The sequence below is a fragment of the Tachysurus fulvidraco genome, chromosome 4, assembly GCF_022655615.1.
Source record: "Tachysurus fulvidraco isolate hzauxx_2018 chromosome 4, HZAU_PFXX_2.0, whole genome shotgun sequence".
Lineage (NCBI taxonomy): Eukaryota > Metazoa > Chordata > Actinopteri > Siluriformes > Bagridae > Tachysurus > Tachysurus fulvidraco.
This window is the reverse complement of record NC_062521.1, coordinates 32,482,515-32,492,514: the sequence shown is the minus strand read 5'-3', so window position 1 is coordinate 32,492,514 and position 10,000 is coordinate 32,482,515. Positions and strand designations below refer to the sequence as shown.

General features: G+C 42.0%; 1 protein-coding gene across 4 annotated transcripts in view; it reads right to left on the bottom strand.

Moving 5' to 3' along the window:
* The window catches only part of bnc2 (basonuclin 2), a 112,330-nt gene that overhangs the window by 12,987 nt on the left and 89,343 nt on the right, over positions 1-10,000 (bottom strand). For all 4 annotated transcript variants that reach the window (XM_047812682.1, XM_047812685.1, XM_047812683.1 and 1 more), the window contains exon 4: positions 1-1,707. This exon is cut by the window's left edge and continues 503 nt beyond it. In XM_047812682.1, the coding sequence (XP_047668638.1) occupies positions 1-1,707 (1,707 nt within the window). The remainder of the gene's footprint in view (positions 1,708-10,000) is intronic.

Below are 10,000 nucleotides of genomic sequence, written 5' to 3'. Positions count from 1 at the left end.
ACGGTAGAACATCTTGGACTCAGAAGTCTCTGACTCATTCTCAAAGTCACGCTCATGGTCCTGTTCCTCGGACGTGAAACTGTCCATGCAACGCAGCTCACTGGTGCCTTCCGTCATCTCATCCTGGGAGGGTGACTGATGCCCGCTGCTGCTGTTGTTATTATTGTTGCAGTTTCCATTGATATTATTGTGGAGGTGAGATGCAGGGTGACGATGGTGACAGCTGTCATCATCGTTGTCATCATCTTTATCGTCATAATCCTCCGGTACCTCTCTGTCTTTCTCGATCTTGACAGGCATGCTGGACTTGCGAGGTTTTTTCTTGGGCATAGGATCAATGGTGATGGGATCCGGAGCACCTAAAGTGGTGGAAAGGTGGTGAGACAAAGTTCCTGTCTCAGACATGTGGCTATTGTTGGAACTAGCAGCTAAGATCTGCTGATGTTGGTCCATGATGGAGGTGCTGTTGGTAGTAGTGGGTAAAATCGGACTAGTGGGAAGGGACACTGGAGGGCTCACGATGTCAGCAGGAGAAAGCAAGCTGCGGTAGAAAGGTGGTATGGGTTGTACTGGCTGCACAGACTTCAGGGATGGGAAGACCAGAGGACTCTGAAGGGGGGACTGCATCATCGGATCGAGAGGAGGAGTTGCGAAGCCTAGAGGAGGCCGTCCAGGACTTGTTAGAGTAAATCCACTCTTGGTACTAGAGATGACCGGGGTAGCTGATCCAGAAGTGGAGCGAATGAGGTCCTTATCTCGGTTGTTTCTCAGCATAGGCATGTGAAGGCGAGGGTTGGGATTTGCACTGTGGCGATTGCGGCTACGCAAGGAGCTGAAGACCATGTTGCATCCCTCGATCGTGCAACGGTGCTTGATCTTCAGATGTACAGCATTATAGTGGATCTTCAGAGTGCCTTTGTCATAGAAGGTCTTGCCACAGGCATTGCAGCAGACGCGACCCTTGCGCGACGGAGTACCCATGCGACGCATGCGGTGCATCTTGGAAGAGAAGGAAGAGTGAAGGTTCTTTGACTGCTCATTTTTCACAAAGTGGTGGTCATTTATGGCATTGTTCTGGGGCTGCTGCTGTTGTTGGATCTGCTGCTGCTGCTGCTGTGCTTGCTGTTGTTGGACTTGCTGTGCGGATGGGGTTGTTGTGATAGGTGATGATCCATTAGGTTCCGTCTTGGGCTCGATGGAATTCGGAATGGTCCCTATGGCACCTCGGTTTGGACTCTGGCTGTTTCGGAAAGGTGACAAAGACACTTCTGACTCACTGCTATCTACTGGTTCACTCTGATTGGAAAGGTTTGGCTCTCGGAGCCTCAGAGCCGATTGATCTAAGTTTAGCCCGTTAGGTGGCAGCCCCAACATGGGAGCCGAGACAGGATTGATGTACTGGAAGGGCAGCAGAAAAGCCAAACTGTTGGGGATGTTCTCAAAATGATGGATACTAGAAGGGCTGCTGTTCTCCAAGTGTGTAAGGAGGCCAGGACTGCGAGTGCGGTTGTTGCTTTCAATAAAAGTCCGGATACCAGAGTCAGCCTTTGAAGAGGGCACCGTGACCGCTTGGCCTTCCTTCTCCTGAATCGCCATGAGCTCCACGATGGATTTGGTCTCTCCGAAGCGCAGAAACTGCTGCAGGGTAATGATCTCCTCTTCACGGGACATGATGGTCCAGCGGTCCAGCACCTTGCCTGCAGCATCCTAGAGGCCATATCAAAGAAAGAGAGAGGGAAAAAAGACAAACACACAAAAAAAATTATTGATTCTGCATAATAACAGCAGTCTGAGGAGGAGGAAAAGGGTTGAATATTTGTTAGTGAGAAAAAAATTCCCCTGGAGCAACTGCAAAGACCGATAATGGGGGGGTTTAACTCTGAACCTGCGCAGTAGATCGTCTCCTGCACTAAAAAACAAACCGGACAAACGTAGACCGTTTAAAATGTAAACACTTTTACGGAAGCCATGCTAAAATTTGCTAAACTTATTTGTAAGAATTCTTTTTTTTTGTATGGGGTCCATTCTACCATTCAGACCGTTATAAATCCCAACATAACCATTTCTCTTTGTAAACTTCAGAGCCGCTGTACAAGCAGCTCGGCGCTAAGCAGCGAACACGACTGCAGCGTTACAAGCACGTCGAGGCGAAACAGACGCAGATCCTTAATCGCTCTAAATGAATTTAACGAGACATCGACATATTAGCTGTTAGAGCGATTGTTTTATAACAGTTCATTTTTGACATCCAGCCAAAGAAAAAAAAAGACTTATTATAATTTTTTTATTCCGCTTCATTTGCTGCGTTATTATTTTTGCCTAAAATATTTCTGCTTCTTTTCTTTTCTTTTCTTTCAATTTTTTATTCACTATTTCACACTCTCTCACACACACACACACACACACACACACACACACACACACACACACACACACACACACACACACACACACAGGCAGGTGACATTAAAAATCCCCTGAATGACACCACTGCTGGAATATTTTCACTTCATTTTCACTTATTTCCTGTTTTATAATTTAAAACATGTCTCCTGTTTTGGAGGTGGACCAGAACTGGTGAAAAAAAAATGAAATAAAAAACATCATGTCTCAGACTAAGTGATGTTGAACATAAAAATAAGGAATCTCATGTTTATTTAAGCATGTCTTTGAAGAAGCCTTGGAGGTGACAGCGATCTTGCATTACATTCATTAGCGAGTTTTGAGGATGAGTATTTACCCAGCTTTATGTTAATGGAGTTTAAAGGACGCCTGTCTTGCGTCAGATTAAATATTAATGAAGGGAATACTTTGGTGTCAACTGAAAAAAAAAAAAATACAGTGATAGCGTTTTGCCTTTTGCGTGGGGGAGGAGGAGGAGGAGGAGGAGGAGGGGTGGAGGGGCAACGAGGCGAGCAGCGATGTACTGTAAAGACGGAAAAAAAAAAAATCGTGGACGGATCCCAAACAGGCCTCGGATTTTCTTTCACGGCGCTAGAAGCGTGGGAAAGAAGTTTCCATGTTGAGAAAGCGTTATTGCTCCTGGAGGAGGAATAAGCACCACTTCCAGAGCTTTCTCTCTCTCTATCTCTCTGTCCTTCTCTCTCTCTCTCTCTCTCTCTCTCCCTCCCTTTTTTCTCTCTGTCCTTGGCCGACGTTTTAGGAGGTGGTGTTATTAACCACTGAAAAATAAAACAGTTCGAGTTTTGCACACTTGGCCACTGTCGGACGCTGAGACATGGCAGGGGACGCTGGGAAAAGAATCTTGGCAGCGTCGGATCTCTAGATTTGCGGTCAGGAGTGGAACTGCGATGAGATGCGCTAAATAAATAAATAAATAAATAAATAAATAAATAAATAAATAAATAATACAACCGTTTATGTATGTACGTGTCTATCTATCTATCTATCTATCTATCTATCTATCTATCTATCTATCTATCTATCTATCTATCTATCTATCTATTTATTTATTCGCCCTGTTCGGTGCCCTGAATGCCACAATATCGCATTTAAAATCCCGACCGGTTCTCCAGAGAACGCAAAACAGCAAACTTGCATTTTTTTTTTTTATTCACTAAAGCTTTGAGTTTATATATAACTTTATTTATTTATTTGTCTGAATTTGTTAGCGTTCACTAATAGAATCACGTCATATATTTTTAAGAAGGAAAAAAAAAACAACTCCAGAGCGTTGAAATAAAACCTGGTTTTCTGGGACTCGGACTTCTGGCCCCACTGGAAGTGTTTTAAACTCCTGGTGCATTGAAATGGCTATAAAAGCTACGATGCAATAAGTGTGCTACTGTGATCCCGCTGTGCTGCTACGAGTGGGCGTGCGAGAGGCACAAAGACAAGGAGGGAGAGAGAGAGAGAGAGAGAGAGAGAGAGAGAGAGAGAGAGAGAGAGTTCTCATAAATGATCCAGTTTACTCAGCTAAGGGCCTCCGAGTCTCCCAAAGTCCCAGAGAAAGGTGACATCAAGGGAGCGACGCTCGCTCTGACGACAATTAGACACGACGCGAGAGCGGTCTAGCCGTTCCCGCTAGGAACTATAAATGATAAATGGCAACCGAGGAATTTAAGAGCCATAAAAAAAAAACAACCGAAAAAAATGGGGTCTTTAAGGTGAGCTGGGAATAAATGTTTAAAGAGAGATGGAGAAGTCAGAAGAAAAAAGAGAGGAGAGGGAATAAAGAGAAAAAAAAGGAAGGGGGATTCTTGGGAGACGGCACGTCGACGCTCGCAGTCACAGGGGTGTTTGTGTGTTAAATATACATTAAAAAAACTTTTTACGCTTTCATTCCGTGTGCGAGAGCGAGTTTAGCCCCAAGGTAAGACTTTACATTTCAGCCTCCGCACTATTATTGTATACGGCGCTGCGGCGCTGCCCGCTTACTGCTCTTAAATCTCCATTTCATTTAATATAACGGAAGGAAAAAAAACAGAGGAAAAATATTAAAAAGTGAATTTTTAGGAATGAACATCTTCAGGAGCTTAGAAATAAGCAGAGAATTCATTTCTAATGCTTTATCTGTTACAGACCCTGTGTTCTGTCTCTCTCACACACACACACACACACACACACACACATACACACACACACATACTGTACAAAGTAAGGACGCCCCAAAAAAGGACGCACAGCGATAAAGAATGACAACATCGCCACTAGCGCTAATTCGCTGTATTTGCTTTACAGTGTAAATAGGCTGTGAGGAGCTATTACTGTGTGTGTGTGTGTGTGTGGGTGTGTGTGTGTGTGTGTGTGTGTGTGTGTGTTTCCACAGCTGGGAAGCAGCTCTAAGCAGGCTGATCCTAATCAGAGATCACACACTCGTTCATCACTGCGACTCTGCTGCTATCAGCACTCGGTCTGCTATTACGCACTGAGCGAAAAGATTAAACACATACAAACACACACACACACGCAGACACACACACACACACACACACACACACACACGCTGACACACACACACGCAGGCCGGGTTAAAACTGCAGAAGGCTCAAGACAGAAGGATGGTGTGTCTTCAGCGCTGCCTTGTTTCTTTTTTCAGTAAAAAGGTCAGATGCTAGCATGTAAAATGCTACAGAAGCTAGGTTTCTGATGCTAATTCTGTGATAAAGAAAAAAAGTTTTACAAATGTTTAAACGTCTCAGAGATGATCAGATTATTTTAAGTTGAGAAGACAAAGATGAAGAAACGAAGGATACAAAGGAAAAGATCGAAGAAGAAAGAGTAAACTGCTAACTAGCTGCATTGCTACATTAATAGCTTAGCCACATTAGCATGTCGGGAAGATCCTTTCCAGCTTGTTACTTTTAAATTACACGAGTACAATCTGAGCTGACTTAAAATAATATAAAGATTGTGAATCGTATCCGAGGTAAAAAGACGAAGCTCAGACTAACGAGATGGACTAAAAAGGCAGAAACAAACAGTCTGATGCTAACTGCTGCCTCTCTCACGTTACTAGCCACATTATTAGCATAATGTAAAATAACAGAACATTTCATACAATAATATTTGTGTGACTTAAATTAGGTTCATGATGAGAGTAAGAACACTGTGAAGACCTTTAAAATTCAGCTTACGCTAACGGCATGACGCTAGCAACTGGCTTACCGTCATTATTAGCATGTTAAGTTAAGTAAAAGGGGAAGGTGGTGGAGATTTGGAGGAGAAGATGGAGGATTTTTGGAGGAGAAGGAGGAGGAGGAGATTTAGAGAAGATGATGGAAGAAAAGTTTTTAGAGGAGAAGATGGAGGAGGTTTTAAAGAGTAGGTGGAGAAAATGGTGGAGAAGGAGATGGAGTGTGTGGAGGTGTGTTTCTATCAGGGTTGTTTAGAATGAGATAAAGTGAGATTTAAATGACAGTTGGAGTTGTGTAAACACACAACCGGTGATGGAGTTAAACACTCCGCGCTGTTTCTCGGAAAGCCGCGTCCACACACAGGAAAGGAATGTCCTCGTTTTAATTCGGACTTATTTACGTGGCATTTCGAGTCGGTGACCGTGGCGTACTTTTTAAACAAACTCGACACGCCAAGCATCACTTAGGAGCTTATCGCATGTTCCTTCTCAAGCCGAGAGAACCGGCAATGGGTTTTTGGCTGCAACATTCTGGTCTGAGGCTCTGAGGGTGTCCAGCTGTCATGACACAGGTCACACACACACACACACACACACACACACACACACACACACACACACACACACACACACACACACACACATCCGCTTCTCCAGATCTCTGAGACTCGCAGAAACTCGAGCTCGCGTGAGCAAACGCACCACGCAATCAAGGCCGACTGCAGTTTCTCGCTCACTGGAGAACCATCATGTGCTTTTGGTTACGTCTGAGGAACTTCTCAATATCGCGACTTCCCTCCATTTTAAATGTTTCATCTGGAACGGAACCAAACACCAAACTCGACCCCGTCGCGTATATTAGATTTCTACACCGCAACACCAGTGCCAAAACTTTTATCATCGTTTACAGTGTGTTCATGATTTCATATCTGTGTTTCTCTCGGATCGACTTTCGCTCTTAGAAGAACGCTCCTTCAAGCAATTCATAATGTGCTGAGGTCCAAACATGACTGGGTTTTTCCTCAGGTACGAGAACGCTGTCCTTCTGTCTGATCAGGTACAAAGATCAGATGAAAAATGAGGATGGGAGAAAATACGAACCATATCATTTATGAACCATAAAATGAGATAATAAAAGAACATATAAAACGAGATAATAAGATGAAGTAAGCTTAATAAAATAAGATTGATAATATACTGACATGATCATATCACACAAGATAATATTAAGTGAGTAGGTGAGATAATATGAGATAAGGTTATAATAATAATAATAATAATAATAATAATAATAATAATGAGATAACACTATATTATATATACAAGGGAGGGTTTTAAGTAAACTGAGATAAAATGATAAAATGGGAGAGAGATGAGAGAAGGTAATATAACAATAAGATGAGATAAAATGAGATAAGATGATAAGTTAATGCAAGATGATAAGAGTGTAAAATTCAAATCATATAAAATGAGCTAAGATAGGTTAGCGTTTACAAAATGAGATACAATGAAGTTAGAAGATGAATTGAGAGGATATGAAAGGACATACGATTAGAGAAGATGAGATAAAAGGATGCAACAAAGTGAGAAGATACAATAAGATGAGGTGCGAGAAAATAAAATGAGATAATAAGAGAAGATAAAGTGAGATGAGATGAAAATGAGATAATCCCTTAAGCCCTCGGCTGTCTCATGTCTCGGTTTCAACGGATGTCACTTTGGATAAAAGATTAAAACAAGTGAAGGTGAAGACGAGACGCTTTATATAATCGTCTCTCGGAGGTGATGAATGAAAGAACGAAAAACTTCCAGAACCGACTCGAGTGGAAGAAATTAAATAATAAATGTCTGCGCTCGCTGTCCAGCTCCAGAACTTCATTTTCCTGCTTTTTATTCAGAACACATGCTCCAGACATCTGGGTGACTCTGTAACCTGCCGTTAGAAGCTTTGTTTAGAGGAACTCGTCTCACAATTAGCTTAATGTGCTTTTCTTTTTTATATGACCCCCTTCCCCCCTCCTGCCCCTGCCCCCTCCCCTCACCGCCGCCTCTCAGTTTCCCTTAGAAACCTCATTACTGCCCCCCCACGCGTCCCCTGGCGCTAAGACGGATTAGCTTGTCACTGCAGTCCCGTACAGGACGTCTCTGAATCGCTGTCTGTGAGGTTAATGACAATTATCCAATAATTACACTGCTGTAAGTCGTCAGCATCCATGCTATCTATTCCTGTGTGTGTGTGTGTGTGTGTGTGTGTGTGTGTGTGTGCCACTGTGTCACCCTGAAATGGAGCCGGTGACGGGGGTATTTATCTCTCGACGGCCCCCGTAATGGCACCGTGGGCTTGTAAACGATCAGCAAGGGGAGCTTCAGCGGAGGAGAGCGATGATCCAGCTTTGTGTCAGCAAGAACAAAGACGACAATTATACAATTAGCGTGACGGCGTATTAGCATCGCCAGGGTTACGCGCTTATGATCAAGTCATTAAGGGGAAAATATACATCACAGTGAAGGTGTTGTTATTTACACTGTCGTGTGTGTTCATTAGGGGGTTGTGCAGCACGGAGACTTGATTTACACACTGAATCAAGTGAAATAACATCCGTGTTATACAGAGTAGCTTTAATATATATATAAAGGGGGCGGAGTCAATGCAAATCAGCGAGTCTGTTGGTCAAAAATGACACGAAGTTACGCCTTATTGAAATAATGAGAATGTTTTTTTAAAATGCTAATTAACTGTTGAGTTCTGGACTCTGATTGGTGGTCTGATGACGATTCTCTGACTGTTTTCTGGTAGAAGAAATGTACTATTTATGGGAGGAGCCTAAAGTGTCAGCACCATAAACGGACAAAAAGTAAAAGCGAAACTAAACAAATCCGATACTATAACTAGCATGTGATGCGTGAGAGCGTTAGCTTTGTAAACACCGCGTTGTTGACGCCACGTCAGCTGGAATTTCTGTCTGTCTGAGTTCAAGATCAAGAACAATTAACATATGCAAATATATCATTTAAATATGACATCATTCCTGCAGTTCTCTAAGTGTACGACTTCACACTGTCTCCAGGAATAAGTGTGTGTTTTTGTATCGTTGTGTACTGTTCTGTGTTATTGTGTACTTTGTAGTGTTCTATTTTATTGTGTCTTATTGTGTATTGTTGTGTTATTGTATGTCATTGTGTATTGTTATATGTCATGGTGTATTATTGTATGTTATGTATTGTGCATTATTGTGTATTGTTGTGTGTTATTGTGTATTGTTGTGTGTTAATGTATATTGTTGTGTGTTAATGTATATTGTTGTGTGTTACTGTGTAGTGTGGTGTGTTATTGTGTATTGTCGTGTGTTATTGTGTATTTTTGTGTGTTATTGTGTAGTGTGGTGTGTTAGTGTATTGTTGTGTGTTATTTTGTGTTGTGGTGTGTTTTTGTGTATTGTTGTGTTTTATTGTGTATTTTTGTGTGTTATTGTGTAGTGTGGTGTGTTATTGTGTATTGTTGTGAGTTATTGTGTATTGTCATCTTTTATTGTGTATTGTTGTGTGTTATTGTGTATTGTCATCTTTTATTGTGTATAGTTGTGGGTTATTATGTGTTATTGTGTAGTGTGCTGTTTTTGTGTATTGTTGTGTGTTAATGTATATTGTTGTGTGTTATTGTGTATTGTTGTGTGTTATTGTGTATTGTCATCTTTTATTGTGTATTGTTGTGTGTTATTGTGTAGTGTGCTGTTTTTGTGTATTGTTGTGTGTTATTGTGTATTGTTGTGTGTTATTGTGTATTGTCATCTTTTATTGTGTATTGTTGTGTGTTATTGTGTGTTATTGTGTAGTGTGCTGTTTTTGTGTATTGTTGTGTGTTAATGTATATTGTTGTGTGTTATTGTGTATTGTTGTGTGTTTTTGTGTATTGTTGTGTGTTATTGTGTAGTGTGCTGTTTTTGTGTATTGTTGTGTGTTATTGTGTATTGTTGTGTGTTATTGTGTATTGTGGTGTGTTTTTGTGTATTGTTGTTTATTGTTTCATGTTGTCGTGTGTTATTGTTTATTTATGCATGTTATTGCGTATAGTTGTGTGTTATTGCGTATAGTTGTGTGTTATTGCGTATAGTTGTGTGTTATTGCGTATAGTTGTGTGTTATTGTGTATAGTTGTGTAGCTGTGTCCACCCCAGGCCTGTGCTGCGCTCTGATCATGGCCTCCTCTCGGTTCCCCGTGGACCTTCAGCTCGTCTCCGTATTGATCCGCGGATCTTTCCCTCCATCCTGGACCCCAACTCAGACCCCAGTATCAGTGTATTCACTACTTCAAGGCGGGTTAAACAGGAGTCCCCCTGTGATCTGAGCCCCGCTCCAACCCTCCACTTCCTCAGTAGTCTCCCTTCTCTTTTTTTTATGTTTGCCA